General features: G+C 39.1%; 2 protein-coding genes across 5 annotated transcripts in view; one reads left to right on the top strand and one right to left on the bottom strand.

Annotated features, from left to right (window-relative positions):
• GEN1 (GEN1 Holliday junction 5' flap endonuclease) overlaps positions 1 to 14085 on the bottom strand; it is a 31073-nt gene extending 16988 nt beyond the window's left edge. The window contains exons 1-4 of one of the 2 annotated variants that reach the window (XM_038560827.1): positions 13618 to 14085; positions 5237 to 5439; positions 4404 to 4590; positions 91 to 267 (exon numbers count right to left, since the gene is read on the bottom strand). In XM_038560827.1, the coding sequence (XP_038416755.1) occupies positions 91 to 267; positions 4404 to 4590; positions 5237 to 5397 (525 nt within the window). In that variant the 5' untranslated portion in view covers positions 5398 to 5439; positions 13618 to 14085. The remainder of the gene's footprint in view (positions 1 to 90; positions 268 to 4403; positions 4591 to 5236; positions 5440 to 13617) is intronic. The other variant, XM_038560829.1, reaches the window with a different exon arrangement.
• Positions 14086 to 14239: 154 nt separating this feature from the next.
• The window catches only part of SMC6 (structural maintenance of chromosomes 6), a 68078-nt gene continuing 60023 nt past the window's right edge, over positions 14240 to 22294 (top strand). The window contains exons 1-2 of one of the 3 annotated variants that reach the window (XM_038560825.1): positions 14240 to 14365; positions 21975 to 22117. In XM_038560825.1, coding sequence (XP_038416753.1) covers positions 21980 to 22117 — 138 coding nt within the window. In that variant the 5' untranslated portion in view covers positions 14240 to 14365; positions 21975 to 21979. Of the gene's footprint in view, positions 14366 to 21028; positions 21050 to 21974; positions 22118 to 22294 lie in introns of those variants that run through there. The other 2 variants (XM_038560826.1, XR_005372147.1) reach the window with 2 other exon arrangements.

Here is a 22294-nt window from a genome sequence, read left to right as displayed (position 1 = left end):
TTTACACATATTATTTCATTTAATCATTTAATAATTCCTTTAAAAAAGGTACCTTGTGAAACAAATGCTGAAAAAGAGAAAGAAAAGTACCTTGGTATTCATAGTGAAATTCCTATAAACAGTCTGGGCACCATAGAGGAAAGCATCTCCATCATTGGTGAGACAGCCATCTACATGACCACTGGCATTAAGATAAGCACACATGGCTTCAGCTTCCCCAGCAGCTTGGACCCAGGGAATTCCTAAGCATTCCAGCATATCGAGACACTGAAAAGAAAACATAGGTGCAAGAAAACTAAGAACATTTTTACTTTTTTTTTTTTCAGCGTTTAACTGACTTCAGTATTCCAAATATTAATAGTAACTACTTAGGTGTTTTACAAATTATGATATTTAAGATACAAATGGAAATTTGAATAGCGAATACTTTATGGCATTAAAGAATATATGCTAAACTTTAGATGTGATAAGAAATGTATTGTGGTTATGTTTTCATCTATTTTTTAAGAGTCCTCATCTTTTAACAAAGATTCTGAAATATTGAGACTAAGGCAATATTATGTCTGGGATTTGCTTCAGAAAGACATGGGAGTAGGCAATGAGTGGGGACACTGATAATGCAAGATTGGCCAACAGTTGGTAATTGTTTCAGATTGATGATGGGTTACTTTTATATTGACTTAAAATTTTCTATAATGAAAACTTAACAAAATTGTCAATTAAAAGGCAATCCACATTCAATTAAAAAGTAATTTTAAAATTACATTTTAGGGGTGCCTGGGTGGCTCAGTTGGTTAAGTGTCTGCCTTTGGTTCTGGTCATGATCCTGGGTCCTAGGGTTAAGCCCCACATCGGGCTCCCTGCTCAGTGGAGAGTCTGCTTCACTGTCTCCCTCTGTCCCTCTCCCCTGCTCGTTCTCTCTCTCTAATAAACAAAATCTTTACAAAAAATTACACTTTAGAAAAAATACTAAATATTCAACTTTCAGTTTTGTTCAATGTTATCTCAAGATTTAAAAGAAATATCTTTTTAAATGATTAATAATTAATCACCTTAAGATTTACATCTGCAAAACTATAAAAATTCTTCTCACATGATGGCCACGGTAATATGAGCTCTTCCAAAGAAGATGCTACTATCAAATTTTACTTGAGATGTTACAAGTCTCTTCTTTTCCTCTATCATGCCTGTATAATGAAACTCTCATGTTGTGGGAAACCACACAGGGACCAGTTGTTGATTTGCTCCCAGAAATCTAATATCTATGCAGATTGTTCTTATCAATTTGCTGATTTATAAATATTTCTCTAAGAGCTTCCTTTGTGTTATGAGTTGAATCCAGATGAACAACTTATAGTCTAGCCTTAGAGCCTAGAGCATTCTTTCTTGATGCTCTTGCACTTTACAATGAGAAATACTGGGTATGGTGAGGAAAAGAGGCTTTTTACCTGTAGTTTCTAGAAACTGATATTATAAATATCTTTTGCTTTAACTGATTGCTTGCATGCTATATTACATAATAAAAACCTTTGCCAGATGTTGCCCAAGGTGGATGCGGTTCAAAAAGACAAAGTACTATGTTGGAAAAAAGGCAATTTTCCAAGACTCTGGCTGGGTGACTTTAGGGAGACAATATTGTTACAGATGTTACCTCTGCCTTCCTCTAAATAAGAAATATCCTTTCAGGGGCACCTTGGTGGCTCAGTCTGTTAAGCTTCTGCCTTCAGCTCAGATCACGATTTCAGGGTCTTGGGATGGAGCCCTGTGTCCAGCTCTCTGCTCAGTGGGGAGTTTGCTTCTCCCTCTCCCTCTGCCCCTTCCCCATTTGTGCTCCCTTTCTTTTTCTCTCAAATAAATAAATATTTAAAAGAGAAAGAAGGAAAGAGAGAAAGAAAGAAGACAGAGAAGAAAGAAAAAGAAAGAACGAGAAACTGAGAAGACAGAAAGCACGAGAGCAAGGAGATAAGATAAGAAAAAAAGACTCAACCCCCCAAACCCCATAAATCCCCCCCCTCCCAGACATAAAGACTACCATGCACGCCAAGAAAGAAAGAAAGGAAGAAAAGAAAGAAAGAAAGATCCTTTCATAATAAAGAAGAGAGTCTGGAAGTTATTTCAAATTCCTGCATTATTTGCCATTCCAACTCTTCAAAAACCAGGACAGAATTTGTAAATTTCCCTACTGTAAGTCTCTATCATGTGGAGTGGTGTTGGAGGAAGATTATTTTGTGTTTCATGCTTATACCTATAAGATGGCAGTGGGTTATTAGGAAGTAGGGTCTGGTAACTGAGGGTACAGAGATACGAAAATGAGTTTTTTATTCATTTAGGGAACAGTGACCACTGACACAAAATGCTTAAGAACATCACAATCACTGCAAGAACGAAATAGAAATGCAGCAGTTTTCTCAAGAAGAGATGGGCATCTTTTTGCTTTAGACTGGGTATTTAATGCCCTGAATGTATGTGGGTCATGGATATTTCCAGGAACAGACTATGTAAGAAATAACTAGAATCCAGTACAGATATTTTCTTCAACTACTGATAGTCATTAAGGTAGAAAAATCACTAATTGAAAACCATTTTTAAAGATAACATAGGAATAGAAAATAAAATTTTAAGAGAAAAATGATTGTTATTTCATGTAATATCTTTTAAAAAGAATGAAAATTTTAACTATGATGCAAAAGAAAAATGGAGATATGAATTAAAAGCAAATATGATAGAAAAGTTTATATCTCTAACACAAAGAACTTGAACAACAACAAAAAATAATTAAAACCTCCAAAGATTCTTCAGGCAAAGACACAATGGCCATTTATCAACTGAGACGCTAAAAACTAAAATGTTTAACCTCACCATTAAAAGACCAATACATATTAAATATGTACTATGTGTATTTATATGTATTACACAAAGAAAGAAGTATCTTTGTTTACTAAAATATACAAAGATAAATCTCTTACCACCAATGTTCCTCAGGTGTACTGAAATTGCATTATCTCATATCTGTGCTGGTGGAAAGTGATTGGTGAGAACTATAAAATCATTTCTAAACTTTGATCTATCCATCCCACTTTGGGTAATTTATCTTAAAATCCCAAGGGAAATTATAATTTCACAAATAATAGAGAAGAATGAAAAGTAAATATTATATATAATCATGGGGGATGATTTCATAGCTCTTTATAGTATTTCATACACATTGCACAACCATTACAAATTATGGATTTGGATAGAATGCAGCAAAAGGAAATGTGGGTACTATAAGCTAAGTTACAAATCCAAGATACAAGTTATTTGTGGGGGCACCTGGGTGGCTAAGTCAGTTAAGTGTCAAACTCTTGATTTCAGCTCAGGTCATGATCTCAGGGTTGTGAGATCGAGCCCCACATGGGCTCCACGCTGGACAGGGAGCTTGCTTAAGATTCTCTCTTCCCTTCTCCCTCTGGTGCCACCCACCCCCCTGCCCCAACCGTGCATATGTGCACAGGCACCGGCACACACTGTCTTTCTCTCAAAATAATAATAAAAAAACCATCTGTGCACTATTATGGCAAGTTTAGAAAAATATATACAGTTAAAAAGAGGCAAAAATAATAGTTGCTTTCTATTGTTTTAATTATATATTTTATTTTAGTATAGATGATTTCTCCTTAACTTTTATAAAAATATACATTTTACGAGCCACCTGAGTGGATCAGTGGGTTAAATGTGTGACTCAATTTCAGCTCATGTCATGATCTTAGGGTTGTGAGATGGAGCCCTGTGTTGGCGTCTGCACAACATGTGGATTCTTTCTCTCCCTTTTTCTCTCCTGCACCTTCCCGTCCCCCATTTGCTCTCTCTCTCTCTTAAAAAAAAATATAACAATAAGTTCTTTTAAAAATTACAAAGTCCTAAGGATAGCCAAATATATTTTCTATATATAAACTATTATTAATCCTGAATGAGTGAAGTTTGAATTAATTAGACCTCTAGTCTGGGAAATTCTTTTAAGTACCAAAGATGTCATAATAGGTAACATGTATCAACTCCCTACTTATGTAGTAGTTGCTTTAGATATTGGATATTTTCACCACATCCCTGCAAAGTCTATTCGCATTACACAGGGTAGAAAGTGAGGCAGATATAATTTTAAAAATCTTGCTTAACATCTCAGAATTTTTATGCGTCAGAGATGGGCTTAAACTTAGGTTAGAATATAAACTCTCTTCTCAAAAATAAATAAATAAATAAATAAATAAATAAATAAATAAATAAATAAAAATAAACTCTCTTCTCTATCCTATTTATCATAAGGTTAGTGAGTATTAAAGATGATTATATATAACAACATTTATCAGAGTAAAATGTAATCTCTAACTCAAATCAGAATTATTGAATGATATCTAAACACTTACCTCTTTTAAGACGGATTTAAAATGTGATCTCCCTGCTTTCTGAGACCATGTTTTTCCAGAAGGCCCATACCGAATCTGATTCCTCCTGCTTATGACATCAGCTTTCAGCTTCGGGGGTTCCCCTTCCATAACGAATACCAGTTTTACGTCCATTAGTGTTAAATATGAGATACGAAAAAATAAATTCCTGAAATATAAAAATTAGTAATACATTAATCATCATATACAGATAGCAAAGTCAACACAGCAGTATGACATAATGGCAAGAACATCAGACTAGTATCAAAAAAGTTATATGCAATCACTGAGAAATCATTGAATGTTTTTAAGCAAGAGTAATTTTCGATTGTTCTAAGTGCACATGGAAAATGGTTTAGAGACAGAGGTGGTCTGGAGCTCAGGAAGGAAAACTCCTGAATATGTCATTTCAGTATAGATAAAGAGGATGGTGGCATATAATGAGGTGATATCTCTGAACATCAACAGAATTTATGAACACAAGGTGTATTTTCCAAGTAGAGCTGGCGAGACTTCCTGATAGATTGGATGTAAGGAGGGGTCAAACAGAGAATGGCTCGCAAACTTCTGGCTTCTAGTCACTACAGTTTCCTAGTGGATACATTAAGTAGGCAGCTAGGTCTGTGAATCTGGAACTCAAAGGATAGGAAGTACAGATTTGTGTCATTGATTTAGAGATAGCAGAAACATGTTAGTGTATTTTAAAATCTCAAAACATAAAGCAAGAACAACAAAAAAACAAAGTGGAAACAAAACCAAGACATCAGCTGCTTATGCAATCCTACATTTATATACTAAGGACTTTTATTATATACCTGAGGTGGGGCTTCATGACTGTTCCAATCATTTTTTTGACTGTCTGTGCTTCACATACCCAGAGACTCAGATCAACTGCAATGGTTTTCCCACAAAGATGATGCAAGTGGATGTGCTGCTTAACAGGCTCCAAAATTTGCCACAAGTCGTTCACTCCCATTCTGGTGATTACCTGATGTTACTTGAAACACACTTCATAAGACTGTTAAAAGACACAGAAGCTTAGAACCGAAATTCAAATAATGTATTCTATGTGTGTTTAGGATAATTCATAAATAGAGAATTCTCCTTGTCAGCTTTTTGGAATGAGTCAAGAACATGTGAAACATTAATAGTGGTAGTAATTGATTTACTAGCTACAAAAATATTGATGTACCTAATGGATTAAAAGTTATTTGTGGACTGCTGGTTGGCTCAGTGGTTGAGCAGTCTGCCTTTAGCTCAGGGTGTGATCCCAGGGTCCTGGGATTGAGTCCACATTAGACTTCCTGTGTGGGGTCTGCTTCTCCCTCTACCTATGTCTCTGCCTCTTTCTTTGTGTGTCTCTCATGAATAAATAAATAAAATCTTTAAAAAGTTAATTGCAAATTGTACCATGCTAAGTTTGTTCATTAAACCTACTCATCACCAAATATGGGTTTCTCTGTAGTAACGAAAAACAAAGTTATATTTAAATTTAATGTAACTCAAATGTCAATGGTCTTATCCCTCCTCATTTTCTCTTCTTGTCTATGTTCTCCTTAGCAGTGGTTGAGAATAATATTTCTCACATGGTTACATTAACATTACATGAAATTTAGAAAAGGAAAAAGAGACCCAAACATAGTAATTGGCTTTGTTCCAGCTGTTAACAAGAGATGACAAATGCAGAGATGGGTACCAGGGATGCTGCAAATCGTATGTCTTCTTAAGAAGTCACTCCTTGATATACGTAACTAAAGGGAGAATAGGACTAGTTCTCTATCATAACCAGGAAAAACAAGAAAACAAAAGCAAAGAAGCATGCAAACAACTAAAAAAAATCCCCCCAAAACCCAAGGGGTCAACGAAAGAAAAGTATGAGGAAAAATGAGGAGGGATAGGGTAGGACAGAAAATGGAAAGCTGGAGGCATATGGAATTATCATTTTTAAAAATCATTAGTTCTTCAAATTGCAAGATCACACGTGCTCACTGTAGAAAAATAAAATATCTTTTAGAAGAACAATTTTAAATCACCTATAGTGCCACTATTCAAAGAAAACTAATACTAAATTCTTCAGCATACAAAACATTTTAAAAACAAAATTGACCTAAACTCTGCTATTCTGGTGTGCTTTGGTATCTTCTGTAGTCTAGTTTTTCCTTACTAAACATCTATATCTTTCTCTTAATTTTTTAAATATTTGATGAGAGTATTATGTAATTGCAATGAAGATTCAGTCTGACTCTACAAACATAATCCAGATTATCATCCTCTGAATAATGACCTTAATTCATTCCAGAAACACAGGTAGGATACAAAAAATACCGCAAAAGTCATCACCATGCATCGAAGCAAAACCAGGGCAAAGTCATTCTAAATAAAAAAATACTGTCTCATCTATTTAACAGATCCCACAAGCAAAGCAAATTTTCTCAAATCATACATGGCTGCAAAGAAAATAAATGCTGGAGTGTTATTTTCTCTGCACTTTTCTGAATCTTAATTTTATAACGTGGTCAGGGTCGCTGTAAATATTATTTTGTGTATTCATTTTCAAAATACAGAACTGCACCAATATTTACTGATAGGTCACTTTACAAAGAAAAATATACACATTTAAATTCAAAGTATAAAGCATTTAGTAGTCAGTTTCACATAAAAAGCCCCTCTGGTTGAATGTTGCACGGTGGCATTAATTTAAAGATAAGTTTTTATCTCCATTAATGTGAAAAGTTGTAGTTAACTCTGGACAAAGAGTGGGGACACACTTTTGTAAGTCATTATTATGAAAGGGAATGAGACTTTTATATTCTTAAACATCAGAATGCATAAAATTCAGAAGGAGAAAGTCTGAGAGGGACATTCTTGTTGACAGTTTGGTTTTCTATTTGTGATTCAAGTTGTATACTGGAAGGGATGGCTATTGAAGGAAATTATGCAATTTCTCTCTCTGGAGGAATATTGTAACTGATCACATTTCATTTAAATGTGACCCTGACTCTAGCTGTCAAAATTTTAAATGCAGGTTATCTTCTGATTAGCAAAAGCTCTCCCAGGAATTTAAGATACGCTCTTAGCTGTGAGCAGATTTATATAAAAGGGTATCGATTGAAGCATTGTCTATAATAGCAAAACAATGAGAAGAACCAAATGTCCATCAATAGAGGAATTTCTTTAATAAATTATGGTATGTTCGAATAGAATAGATAATGCAGCGGGAAAAAAAAAGGATAGATCTACATGTGCAAGCAGTCTCCAAGTTTTAAAATGAAAACAGATACAAAATAGGTTCTATATCAGGGATGACTATAGTTTAGGAAGAGGAAGAATAATTACTCTTCAAAGTATACCCCTTTGTGTTAATTTTTTAAATAATCATATGCATATATTACTTTTCAAATTAAAAAAAAAGTTTAAAAAGTATGATCCTATCTGAAAAACGTTGGGGAAATAAAACTAGAAATCTTTAGATTGGTTTACTTCTTGCCTAAATATTGAGACCAAATATGACTATAGTTCACAGGTCAAATTAAAAAGCCAGTTTCTGCAAACTTATGAGTACCTCATATCACATTTGTCTTGAGAATGGCTTTTATAGGATGAGAGATTCACATTTTTCTGGTTTCCTTCAGATTGTGTAGGAGCTAGTCACGTGGACTTAGGCAATTCACATTTTTTCCTCTGGTCTTTCCTGCTCACAGGTTCCTTCCTTCCTGTCTTACCTCTAATATTTCATTACATGAATTGACTATACTTATATAAGTAAATAATAATGAATGAAGATTGCCATCTAGTGCAGTGTTATTTATGATGGCACAGATAAACACATATTTATGTAAAGGACTGCAATGCATATTATATTTCTTCTGAGGATTATAGAAAAAAACAGATATTGATGAAGTAGACTTTTTTTTTTTACCAACTGTAGTTCTCTAAACACTAGGAACATTTTGTAAAGACTTTAATGGAATACTATTCACTAGAGCAGCGAAGCCTGGAAAAAAATAAGGCTGGAAAAAAATATAGGGCTGGAACTGATTCTATTAAAACATTAAAATTCCACAGATTGGATCACTTAATCAAGAGGGCTTTCAACTAAGCCCATAAATAGTATTTTAATGTAACATGATTATTACACTTAAAACTTAATTCATGCTATTTTATTTTCTTTTGTCAGAATAAACCTGGTTTAAAGAATCCACAGTTATGTTACAAAACAACCAGCACTGGTAGTTGAACAGTTTTAAGTAGTGTCTATCTGGGGCATCTATTTTGGCTATTCCTTTATTAAAATGTGAGGGAACACTACAAAGTTGTAACAATAGCTACTTAAACACAACTGTTATGAACAATGTAGGCAAAAAGAAAAGTAACAATTATCTATTGGTTCCCAGACAGCAAAATTTGAGTTACTGTCTCTGAGCTAAAGTGTTTTTTTCCTCCACTTTTCCTGAGTTATGTGGTATTTTCCAGAAAACTGTCTCTTTCCTTGCCAATCTTTTTGGTCACACTATATTTTAAAAATCTATCTCAAAGCTTTTAGAACAACTTTGATACTTCACCTTACAGTCTCCGTGTATCTATTGAGATGGATTTGAAAAAGATGGGAGTCTCTCTTCTGCTCCCCAAGTACACACCTATTAAATAGTAATGCTTGCCTCAGTCTCTTTCATTAGCGTAGAATTGTTGCTACTGTGAACTGTGCTATTTTTTCCACTTTTCTCTGAATGATAGGAATCAAGGGGACATCTTATAGGAGCTAGCTTCTATGACATGCCCCAAAGAATCTTTTTCTCTGAGTAACTTGAATGAACTTCTATTAGACCTTCTTGAATTACAAGGCTTTATAAAGCTTTCACTACTTTTAACTAAAAAATAATGAATTAGAACAATGCCAAACAACATATTAAAAAGGTGTGGGTGGTGGGCATGGGAATTGGAAAGTGAGCAGAAGGAATTATAGGAAGAGTATTTTTAGAGGCAGAGGCAGACTACACTAGAAAGCACATTATTGCTGAGCCTCCTTTGAAGACTCTATAGTGAACTCTTCTCCATTCTCCCTAATATTATTTATCCCACTTCATCTGCCATCTCCTGTGGGCACTTAACTAGAATTATTTGCCTACTTTGCCTTCATGTGGATGCATAAAATGCATTTAACTCTTGATTCCACCACCTCTCCTGAAAACTTTGATTTCCAGTTGCTTAGACCAAAAACTCAGCAGTCCTCCTCGATTCTTCTTTACTTTGCTCCCCAATACCCGCTCTACCAGCAAATCCTCTACCTTCAAAATATATCTGAAATCCTCATTTTTTAAAAAAGACTTTATGTATTTATTCATGAGAGATATAAAGAGGCAGAGACATAGGCAGAGGGAAGAGCAGGCTCTCTGTGGGGAGCCCGATGTGAGACTCGATCCCAGGACCCCGGGATCACGATTTGTGCCAAAGGTAGATGCTCAACCACTGAGCCACCCTGGTGCCCCTGAAATCCCCATTGCTAATGAAAATCCCCTGGCATTGCCTGTATATAAGTAACAGTCTCCCAACTGGCCTCCCTGCTTCTTTTTACTACTCTCCTCTCCCACACAACTGTTCTCCTCAAAGAAGCCAGAGTGATCCTGTTTAAAAACCTAAAACATTAAATCACCTTCCTGTTTGTCACATGTTAATTTACTTCTTCACTTACGGTGCTATCTTATAGCCAGTTATAAAACACACACACAAAAATAAATAAATAAAAAGTAAAACTATCTAAGTGTTTGACATGTAATCCATTATTTTAAAATCCTATTTTAGGATTATCGTCATTAGATATACTATCTAAATTGGTTAAGTTTAAAATGTATGTTCCTTTTGAAGATCACTCCTAAAAGCAGCATAAAGAATATCCCAATAGACCAGAAAGAGGAAAATTATGTGAAATGTGTATTTTATGAAAAATAACACCATGTTTTAAGAATGCAGTTAATCCAAAATGTCTATTCCCACGGTCTATAGTTCTCCACTCCATGCCACTTTCTTTGCTCCAGCGCTTCCTCTGAACATTAAGTTGCAACGGTAAGATGATAAAAGGATATAAAGTTCCAAAAGGGACAGAATCCAACAACTTTTAAGATATTCAAGTACAACTACACTCAGAGATAGAACAGATGGTTTTTGAATGAGGTCATGATCAACCTGATGAGGTTACTTGAAAATAGCTCAACACTAAGTAAAATTAAATACAACATATATCAAACTCACAACTATGTATAATTTTTTCTTGCTTAATTTGAAAAATTTGTGGTGTGGGACATGGTGAGTCTCTGTTCCCATCTTTTATAATGTCATAGTTTTATTGACATCAATCTGTATTGCAGCCAATATATATTACATATAAAGTCTCGTTAACATAGTAACAATTCTTAAGAATTAATGCAGCACAATACTTAATGTAAATCAACAAAGTCAGAACAACCCACAGTAAGTAACTTTATAACCTATTAGTGTATTCAATTTATTTAGTTTACTGAAAAGTGCTTGTCTTGGGATGGAAACCTAGGATGTTGGTCTTGGATGTAATACTGAAGCTGTATGACCTTGGAAAGACATTTAACCCATCTACAAAATGAGAGGTACTACACCAAATGAACCCTAAGATTCTGATAGTCTCTGAATTTCATGAACAATTTTGGTAGTTTGTACTAAAATAAAAACACTCTATTCTAGAACCTACTGCTTGACAGAAAGAATATGAATTTCTAGTTTAAAAAAAAGGGCTCAGGAATCCACTTCAGGTTAAAACAAAACAAATCCTTTGATGTAACCATATGGTGCCCATAAATCAATTTATGCTCCTAAAACTTCCTTAAAAGCTAATAAGCTTTTATTGGTTAATTATAAAACTGAATGAGGTGAGAAAAACACAGAACCTTGCTAATTCCAGTAATGAATCAAATTTTAAAGAACATAAAAAGAGGTCAGTGGATTGATTTATGCAAAAATACACATTTTATTAAACCAACAGTTTTCCAATTTTATTTCAGTTTTAAGCAAAAACATTAGGAAAAAACTGTTTAATGATAAAGTGAAACATTTTAAATTTCCCAATTCCCAAGACTATGTTTTCATATAAAGATAGGTAAATGGTTTATTTCAGTACAAGACTGGATTTTATGGGATTTCCACATAATTTCACTAATTAATGCTGTTTTTTAAATTATTTCTTCAGTTTTATTTTCCTATGAATTTAGTGTAGACTTTGAAACATAACATACCTCAGACTTAAATTATCATTAAATATTTATTAAATGCTTATTGTGTACCAGGCACTCTAGATGCTAGAAACAATAAGGGGAGATAAATCCCTTCATTTAAGGGTTTTAGTAGGGCAAGTGAAACTAGAGGTGAAAAGACAATTACAACAACGTGACAAGGACAGGCAGAGGTACCATGAGTGAGCTATGGAAGTACATAGACTAGGTACCTCACCCAACACTGGGCATCAAGGAAGACTTCCTAAAGGAAGTGACATCTGAGCAGAAACCACCCAACCGTTTCCCATTGTTTACCAAGGAGGAACCATTGAGACCAGATATTGCAGTGTTCTAGTCTAGTTTGACCAGGTCCTACTTTTCATTGTGCCATGGCAAGGGCCACGATGGGAACAATATACATTTGATTATCTTTAGAAGCAAAAGGTGACTTCGATGGAAGAATTCCATTCCTGGAGCCCAGAAATGTCCTCTATTTGGGGGTGAAGCGGAGTAGCGGTAAATGCCACTTTTTCCCATCCGCTAAGGGAAGGCTGCGGAACATAGGAGGTAGAATATTTGACTAGATCAACGTAATCACTTGAGGAGCTGTGTAAAGGCAGAAGAGGCAGGTTAATGTCTGGGCGACTACAGCACTGAAAACTACGCCAAGAAACTTAGAACCTCATTAGTTCGGATATTTCTTGGGGAAGGGGGGTGGTTACAAGGCCACCGTGATTAAAGGCTGTAACTAACCACAATGCCTTAAGGTAACTGCTATCATGGAAGTATTTTCAGAGCACATCATGAAAAAAGGAAAACCCCAGTGTGACTACGTCCGCTTGGGCCTGGAATAGGGTGTGGGCATTCGCCCCACAGTGTGCCCGGGAGGAGGACGTCCGGGGGCCTCCCCACAGTGTGCCCGGGAGGACGTCTAGGGGTAGCTCCACGGTGTGCCCGGAGGAGGACGTCCAGTCCAGGGGCCGCCCCCACGGTGCACCGGGAGGAGGACGTCCGGGGGCCGCCCCACAGTGTGCCCGGGAGGAGGACGTCCGGGGGCCGCCCCACAGTGTGCCCGGGAGGAGGACGTCTAGGGGTAGCTCCACGGTGTGCCCGGAGGAGGACGTCCAGTCCAGGGGCCGCCCCCACGGTGCACCGGGAGGAGGACGTCCGGGGGCCGCCCCACAGTGTGCCCGGGAGGAGGACGTCCGGGGGCCGCCCCACAGTGTGCCCGGGAGGAGGACGTCTAGGGGTAGCTCCACGGTGTGCCCGGAGGAGGACGTCCAGTCCAGGGGCCGCCCCCACGGTGCACCGGGAGGAGGACGTCCGGGGGCCGCCCCACAGTGTGCCCGGGAGGAGGACGTCCGGGGGCCGCCCCACAGTGTGCCCGGGAGGAGGACGTCTAGGGGTAGCTCCACGGTGTGCCCGGAGGAGGACGTCCAGTCCAGGGGCCGCCCCCACGGTGCACCGGGAGGAGGACGTCCGGGGGCCGCCCCACAGTGTGCCCGGGAGGAGAACGTCCAGTCCAGGGGCCGCCCCCACGGTGCACCGGGAGGAGGACGTCCGGGGGCCGCCCCACAGTGTGCCCGGGAGGAGAACGTCCAGTCCAGGGGCCGCCCCCACGGTGCACCGGGAGGAGGACGTCAGGGGGCCGCCCCACCGTGTGCCCGGGAGGAGGACGTCCGGGGGCCGCCCCAGTGTGCCCGGGAGGAGGACGTCGGGGGCCGCCCCACAGTAAGCCCGGGAGGAGGACGTCTAGGGGTAGCTCCACGGTGCACCCGGGAGGACGTCCAGTCCAGGGGCCGCCCCACAATGTACCCGGGAGGAGGACGTCGGCGGCCGCCCCACGGTGCGCCGGGGAGGAGGACGTCCGGGGTGCACCGGCCTCAGCGGAGAGGGGCGAGCGAGGAGCGGCGGGGCCAGGCGGGCAGGGCCGCCTCCGCACGCTCCGCGGGACTTACCCGGACAACCCTCTCTCCTCGGTTTTGGAAGACGCCCCCTCCGTCATTTACCACTTTGGCCTGAATCCTAACAGTTGCTGCCTCCAGGTTTACAAACTTTCTCAAAAAAAAAAAAAAATTAAAAAGGAAAGAAAAGGAAATGCCTTCCCTCCTTTTGCCCTAAGCAAAGGCCAACGTTTGGGGCGCAGCACCCCGACGCGGGAAGCCGCGGGGCGCGCTTCTAATTCGGCGCCTCCCCACGTGGCCCCGCCTCTTCCGGGAAGTAACCGTCCCCTCTCCCGACCGCGCGCTCTCGCCAGGCTTTCCCAGCGCCCAGCCGGTCGGCTCTACGCATGCTTGGAACTGTTGCCGGCCTACTCCGACTCGTCTCCCCTTTCGCTGAGCCGAATCGGTCGGCCCCGCGCGTCCCGCCGACGCCGAGCCCTGCGTGCCTGCCCGCTTCCCCGTCCGCAGAGGGGCACTTCCGGCCCCTCCTCCTGGGCTCTAGTGGCGCGAAAACTGCGAACCGCGCACGCGCGGGCTGAGCCCCGGCGGGAGGGGGGGCGAGGCGCAGGCGCGGAGCGTCCCGCGGTGGGCGCCGGGGCAGCCAGCCTCCTGCCTCCTCCCGCCGCGGGCGCGCGGTTCCCCGCGGCCAACGGCGGCCGGCCGAGGCCGAGACGCCCCACGGTGCCCTCAGCGCCCCGCCGCAGCGCCGCAGCGCCACAGCCGCGCCGGTCCGGTTCCTCGGGGAGACTTGGACTTGTTCGAGGTAAGGTGAGGGCGCGCTGTCGCTCCCCCCGGCTCCGGAACCGTCCCCTGGCGCTGCCCCCTCGGCCGGCGCCCCCCAGCCCACCTGGTGGCGGCTCGGGCACCGGAGCGGCGGCGGCGGCGGCGCCCCGGGTGTCCCCGCGGGCCGGAGCGGACGGGTCCGCCGGCCGGGATCTTCGGGCTGTCTCTGCGGGGCACACGGGTCCCCTGAACCGCGGGAAACTTGCTCGTCGCCGCTGTGGGCCCCTCCTCGGGCTCTGCGGGGCTGTGGGACCCGGCGCCCGGCCGCGGGCGGCCCTCGGCTCGGAGTCGCCGCCTGAGGGGACGGGGACGGGGTCGGGGGGGGGGGAGGGGGGGGTCGGACATCCGGCTCTCAGAGCGAGTCGCTCCCTCGGCGGCTGCAACTTAGTCTGTCGAGGAGATGTAGGCGATGAGCACTTAGGTCGGATTTGTTGTCGAGCCCCAGAGTCATGACAACGCAGATTGTATCATCTAGAAGAAAATTAAAACTGTCATGTGTGGAGGTTGCGTGGTGGCATTTCTGTTCCCTCTTTTTCTGGTGGGAACGAGCTGGAGAGGAATCCCGACTGGGAATTGTGGAACCCAAGACTCCAGAGAAACGGCTGCAGGACCAATAAGACTTGAGAGAATACTGTGGTAATTCCTGGAAAGAGCCGCTATTTTGTGTGTAAACCTTGGAAGGCAGAATTTACGCGAGCTCTCATTATCCTGTACATCTCACGAGTAGGAGATTAAAAGCGAGTGTTTTAAAGACAGGCTATAGCGGAATGTATATTCAAAGAAGGAAAAAAAAAAAGTCCAAACTCCCTAACTTTTAGATGGCTGCTGTCTTTTAAAATATTCAATAGCAAAACAAAAACAAAAAAACCCAGTAGCCTATGCATTGGCCTGCAGGTATTAGGTGTAGTAGTAGTTAGTTCCATGGGTGTGTGGTTGGAAGGGAACGTATTAGAACTTCTGTTTAGATTTACTTTATCTGATTCTAGTACCGTGTGAAATACAGAGTGATAATCTTATGCTGAAATATGTATTCAGATTTTCTTCTCCTGAATGGGTAGAAGTACAGAAAATTTGGAGATTCCCTAGAACATTGCTTTAAAGACATGTTTTTATGTAAGAGAACGAGTGTTGGGAGACCCAGAGCTTTTGGGTATCACCTCTCTTAAGTTTTCCTTCTTATTCTGTAATTGGAGGAAAATAGCTGTAGTACCTAACCCCAGGATTCTTCAGTATGTGTGTGTGTGTGGTGGGAGGAGGGTATTTATAGCCCTATCTCTATCTGTAATAATTATACATCATTTAATATTGAGCCTAGCAACAGGGTAAGTACAAATGGTATATTAAAGTTGTTAAAGTGAGAATCAGTTTTTATTCCCCAAAGGCTAATTTTACTAAGTGTCTAGATGTGGAATTTTATATAAAACCTGCCTAAATTTTGACTTATTTTAAAACTTAAGAAAAGTGAATCAAAGCTGTACTTATTTTCAGGAATCCATAAACAAGTAACTCAAATTTTACCGTAATGATATGCATTATAGTTAAAACACAGTTACTTGTCACAGTTCTCTACACACACACACACACACACACACACACACACTCACTAGTAAGTCCAGGTACTTAAGGGTCAGGTATAGTCACTAATATTAATGTTGCCATTCTCATTTACTAGTTAATGAGATACATTTTTTTCTCACTTAACATACTTTCCCTGGTGACCAAATTCAAAATAATTTCTGTAGCTTTCTTAGTACCACTCCCAAATGCACTCCTACTGCTGAGCATATTTTACCGCCTATTGACCTCTCCTTCGCAATGTCGTAGGAGCACTTCAAACTCAGTGTTTCCAAGCAAAATAAATGTATTATTTATCCCTTTTCTTTCCAAACCTGCACTGTCTACTTAAAATGACATTTAGCATTGTGTGAAGGTTGTTTCTAAAAATGAAACACAAAATGATTTTATAAAGCTCAAAGTTTTAATAGTAATATTAGAAGGACACATCACAATAGAATTCTTTTTGTAGTTTTATAAATTAACAAAGATAGATAAGAAGATGACTAGATTAATAGCCAGTTTTGCTGCCTATAAACAAACTCAGTTGTTTATGCCTGGAGGAATCTAGGCATTGAAGAGGTTTGATTTTGGGTTTTGGCAAACCTGGGTTTAGATGGACCTCTACTAAAGTATAGCTACACAAGCCTGGGCATAATGTCTTCCCCTGGAGTCTCAATATCCCTTTTTGTAGAATAAGGGCAGTACTTATAAAGATTTTGAGGATCAAAGCAGATAAATTGTTTATCTCAAAAGCTAAGCATGTAGTAAGTAGATATTTAACGAAATTAATGCTACTCCCTCACTTTACCCATACTTTTACATCTCTTGGTTTCTTCTGTTCCTTTCATCCCTGATCCTGCCACTGCTTTGCTGCACTGCCCCCTCACCCTTTAGTGGCTGGTCTTATTTTCCCCTATTCACTCTCTCTTATTTGTCCTCCAGGTTGAGGCTACAAGGATGTTATTAAAAATAGCATATATGAGTGTTAAATAAATAAATAAATAAATAAATAAATAAATAAAAATAACAAATCTGAGTTTTCAGATTTTATTATCTGAAATGCTATGCTTGCTGTTTCCCAGTTTTGCAGATCTAGAATTGTTTGATAGACTTAGGAATTTTTTTCACTTAAATATTTGTATTACTTGTTATGTGTTGCATCTTATGATTTTGTGATATATCCTAAGCAGTGTGCTTAATTAATTAGTTCCATACATTAAAAATGAGATTAATGCAGAATTTAGTATGTTGGTGGTGGTGGGAGGGGCAGAATTGGAGATGAGGTAAACAGTCTACAGCCGATACAGATGTAGCAGCAATTTTCCTTTATTTTTTACCACATTTTCTGTTGATAATTTCAGTTCTATCTGTTCTCACTGCTCTTAGTTCTTACTTGGGTATTAATGGGAAGTAGGAATTATTAGATGGCTCATGATAAAATTTAAAATTGAGAAATTTATATAATCCTGTTGAAGTGTATTTGATCTATCATTTCCTATTCATTTACTTGCTGCAGTGAACTCTTGGTTATTGATTTTTCCTTCTTGAACTTATTTTTTTATTGATAGTTGTATATATGTTACTATTCTGCTCTGATTTGCCTCCAGTGAGGGAGAGGAGATATGTTCCTTAATTCTGACTTTTTTATTCTAAATAAACAAATGAAGAGCTTTAAGGATGTATTAAAAATCTCAGAGATTTTTTTTTTTTTTTTTGCCTTTTGTATTTCAGAATATTAGAAGTATTTTTCTTTGCATCTATTTATATGTCTCTTCAGCCTTTTGGAAACAATTTTACTGTTTTAACTTGTATCTAACTCTCAGGACATTCATATGTGTTTTTAAAAATCCATTATCATTAAATGACAGAGTGATTTTTATTTTAAAAGGTAGGATCCTTCAGTGTCTGTCAGATGCATGTTACCATGGCAACCTAATAGCAAACTGCAAATCCTAGGCCAAGCACAGCAAATAAAAAACATCGTCATCATGTAGCACACCATCTTCTGTGTAGTACAGAATCTCACATTCATTGTAAGAAGCTTAACCACATTTATCTATATGCACCTCCTCCCCAGAGTTTTACTTGAAAAAGTGCCATTTTTTTCATGGTAAAATACTAAGATCAGTCAGCTGATGTCTGAGTGTCTGCTAACTGCAAGATCATTATTGGGCATTAATGAAACGGTATTGGTAATGCGTCCTCTTTCCTCTCCTACAATAAATAAATTACTGCTCGGTAATTGTAAAGGAAATAGAAGATGGGTAGGAGAGAAGGAATTTTTGGGAAAATAATGGCATGGTGATATTCTAGGGAATTTATGGTAGCAACAAGCTGAAACTAATATACATTGACCCTTGTTAAATAGTTTGAGGAATAGGTTGGATTTTCAAGTTTTGACTTGTGTAAGAGATTCAAAATTAACATTCATTTATTTGTAAAAAAAAAAAAAAAAGATGTTGAATATTATGTAATTATGACTGTAATGCTAATATTATTTTAGGCATTTGTTTGGGTTAAATGTCATTCACATATGATCTAACAAATACCTTTTTTAGATGGTATTTGTTTTATCATGATTAGGTTCTTTATTGCCTTACGGATAGGATAAAGTCAAACTGTTTACAACAGTTCTTAAACTTTAATGCACTTACGAATCTCCTGAGGTCTTGTTAAAAATGAAGATTCTGATTCATTTGGTTTAGGAAGGGGCCTGAGATTCTGGATACCTAATACATTCCCAGGAGATATAGATGCTATTTGCTGGTCCTTGAACCATACTTTGAATATCAAATCTATTAGTCATTCTACGGTTGGCTTCTTCTCTTCTGTTCTAACTTAATTGCTTGCTAGCTATGCCTCATAATTTATGCCACTGTGTCATGGACTTGCTTATAGTATCCCCTATACTAAGCAGTTTGCAGAGAGTGGTCCAGGATCCATGAGACTCTTTGAAAGGGTCTACAAAGTCAAACAGTTTCCAAATAACAGCCTGATGTTATTTGCCTTTTTCACTGTCATTCACCTATGAACGAATGGAGTTTTCCAGAGGTTATGAGAAATGTCTCATTTCAGTCATTGCTCTGAGGATTTATAGAAGGTGTACATGTGTGTTCTTTGTTTTAAAAGTTTCTCAGTTTTAATTTACAATATGGTCGATATTGATAGATATAAACAAAAAGCTCTTTGAAGTCCTGAGAACTTTTTAAGAGGTCAGTCACAGCCTTTGAGAACTGTAGCCCTATGGTATTAGGTTGTAGATGCAAAGATTCTTGTCTAGAACTTTACCAGAGCTCTTTGCTTAGCTGCAGTGACTATTCGATCAGTGGGAATTTTGGTGTTTCCATGTACTTTTACCTCCCTGGGTAGGGGTAGAAGATCTCATGTGACACCACCCAATGGGAAATAGGAGTAAGTAGCACCCTATTACTGCCTGATGGGAGTGGATATCTAGGCTCTCTAGGTGGGCCCTACTGACACCATTATGGCTCCCTATTTGGCCAACGTGGCATTCTCTGACACTAGCCCAATTGGGATGTGGAGATGTGTACTTATGGCCTTATAAACTGGAAGTACAGGCTATCTGTTTGGCCTTTGCTAGTATGTGTATGTGTTGTTGGAGTAGAAGGAGGCACTGTAGTTTTTTTCGTGGTATTTGGCTGGAGCAGAGCAATTATGATCTAAATGTCTTCTGTCTTGTTAGGATGCAGTTTTTCTGGTCCTTTGGCTGGAGAGAACAAGCTTTCATTTGGGTCTTTTTGCCCTCTGCACCTGCTGATGTCTCCCCAGCTGCTGTCTTCTCCAAGTCTGGGATATTTGTGGCAAAGCAAAAACTCAGGGAACTTACCATGATGTCATTTCTTGTGTCCTAAGGTCCCTGGCCAATCTACCTCCTTTTCATTCAGAGTCATCTTATGTTTGTTGTATATATAATTGGTAAAGTTTTTGGTTTTACTAAGCAAGAGGAATAGGGAAAAGTATATCTATTCCATTTTCCTGGAAGTGGAAGTCTCGGATTGCTTTTAATTTGTGCTTTGAAAGATTCAAGGATTAAATTCTGGACCCACTGCATATATCCCTTATATTTGGTTGTATAAAAAGTATGAATAAACATTAAAATATTCCCATTAAAGAAAACCTAGATTGGAAAAAGCAAAGATCTAGTTTTTGGAGAAAATATTTCAGTATTTAATTAAGTAGAATTTATATGAAGGAGTCATGACTGCAGATGAGGATTTTACAAAATGTAAGGTAATCTAGCTTTTTATTCTCAGTGTTTTGGAAAATAAAATTATTATGGAAAAAGGATTCAGGAGGATATAGTGAGCCTGTGAAAACTGATGTACAGAAAAAAATTTAAATGATTTCAAAAAGTTAAATTTCAAGTCTCTACTTTCTAATAGCTTTAAACCTACTTCTTTCTCACTTTAAAAAAACATTTTAGGGATCCCTGGGTGGCGCAGCGGTTTGGCGCCTGCCTTTGACCCAGGGCGCGATCCTGGAGACCCGGGATCGAATCCCACGTCGGGCTCCCGGTGCATGGAGCCTGCTTCTCTCTCTGCCTGTGTCTCTGCCTCTCTCTCTCTCTCTGTGTGACTATCATAAGTAAATAAAAATTAAAAAAAAAAAAATTTTAATGTGTCATGAGGTAGAAGTGATTTCAGAACATTAAAAAGATGGGAAAACCACTCAAATCACTTAATGAGGCATGCATTGTCAAAATAACCAAGTCTGACAAAGGTAGTTCCCCAAATTATGCACAGATATTTCTGCAAGATTGGTTATGTCAATATAAGTTTGCAAAGCAGTGGATTAAAAAATTAAACCCTGTGTTAGGGTGTCTCTTCCTTTCTAACCCTCCTTTTCTTGCTCACATTCCTTCTAATAGAGGCCCCATTCTGGTTCCAGCACATCTCTTTGGAACCCCATTCCACTGTTCCGACACATATACAATAAGATTGGCTTTGTTGCCCTGTGTGCATATCGTCACATATGGCTGTCGTCTCTGTTGAGGACTAACTGGGATCCATCAGTCTAAAATCAAGAGAGAGAAAACCTCATTAACTCTTTTGCTGCCCAGGTACCTGGTGCAGACCTGGTTGCTATGGTATGCTACATGGGGTCTTAAATAGATCAAGAGTAGAACTATTCTTCTTTCTTTGTATCTTAGACATTTTTGATTACCTATATTGTGGATTTTTCTCTCCATTTACTCAGCAAATAATTATTGGGTACATATCATTTTAAGTCTTAAATGTATTTTTTAGAGAAAAATGAAAGTAACAATCAGTATTTAATTTTAATCAGACTGTCAGCTTTAACTTGAGGTCCAGTATTCATACGTTGTGAAAATCTTGTATAATTTTAAATACATTTGTTTTCTAGGCATACATTTTATATATATTGGTAAAAAGTAGATACCATGGACTATTTCTTTAGAGAATAGATAAGGGAAACAATAGTTTTATCTGAAAAAAAAATGAATGGTTGCTCTGGGATAATTTCAAAGGCATTATGGCATCTCTATTAATACATCTAGGAAACTAGAAACCACAGCTTCACAAGTAAAATCTTTTACCTTTTGTGAGTTTAGGAGTCAGAACATTTAGATGGGCCCATATCAATAAAATCTTGGTCATGAATAACTGAAATAAAATCAGATAGTGTACCATATGCACATGATTTAAATAGGTGAAATCATACATTTATTTCCCTGCAGGTTGTAAGTCTGACATGACTCCCAGGGCTAAAACCAAAGTGGCAGTAGGGCTGAGTTTCTTTCTGGACACTTGAGTTGGAGAATATGTTTCGTTGCCTCTCCAGCCTCTAGTGACCACCTGCCTTTTTTGGCTCTTGGCCTCCTTTCTCATGTACAGATGTTATTTTTACTTTTTTCAAAGTAAAAACAAAATGGACATAGTACTTAAAACTTAAGCTTTGTTTCACTTATTTTGTTAAGTTCAATATGTATGTAATAATTATATGGATGCCTACGCTTGATTTACTTCATTGTTACTCTAATAAATGTTCAGACCCGATGGCCAAAAGAAAAGAAGAAAATTTCTTCTCTCCCGAAAATGCCAAAAGACCAAGACAAGAAGAGTTGGATGACTTTGACAAAGACGGTGATGAAGATGAATGTACAGTTTCTTTCACTAATGGTACCTCTACTTTGGTAAGTGCAAAATTTGGCAACTAGCATGGTTTTCATGTCTGGTTTATATGTCATATTCTTGGTAATTCAGTATCAGGAAAAGTGAATGATTTTTTTTTTTTGAACTAAGGTAAAATAATATGACTACTTTTGATGTTTATGTTAATTATTAGAAACAATCAGTAAAGAAAACAGTAA

Source organism: Canis lupus, chromosome 17, assembly GCF_011100685.1.
Source record: "Canis lupus familiaris isolate Mischka breed German Shepherd chromosome 17, alternate assembly UU_Cfam_GSD_1.0, whole genome shotgun sequence".
NCBI classification, from domain to species: domain Eukaryota; kingdom Metazoa; phylum Chordata; class Mammalia; order Carnivora; family Canidae; genus Canis; species Canis lupus.
The sequence above is the reverse complement of the archived record's forward strand: the minus strand, read 5'-3'. Positions and strand labels throughout refer to the sequence as shown.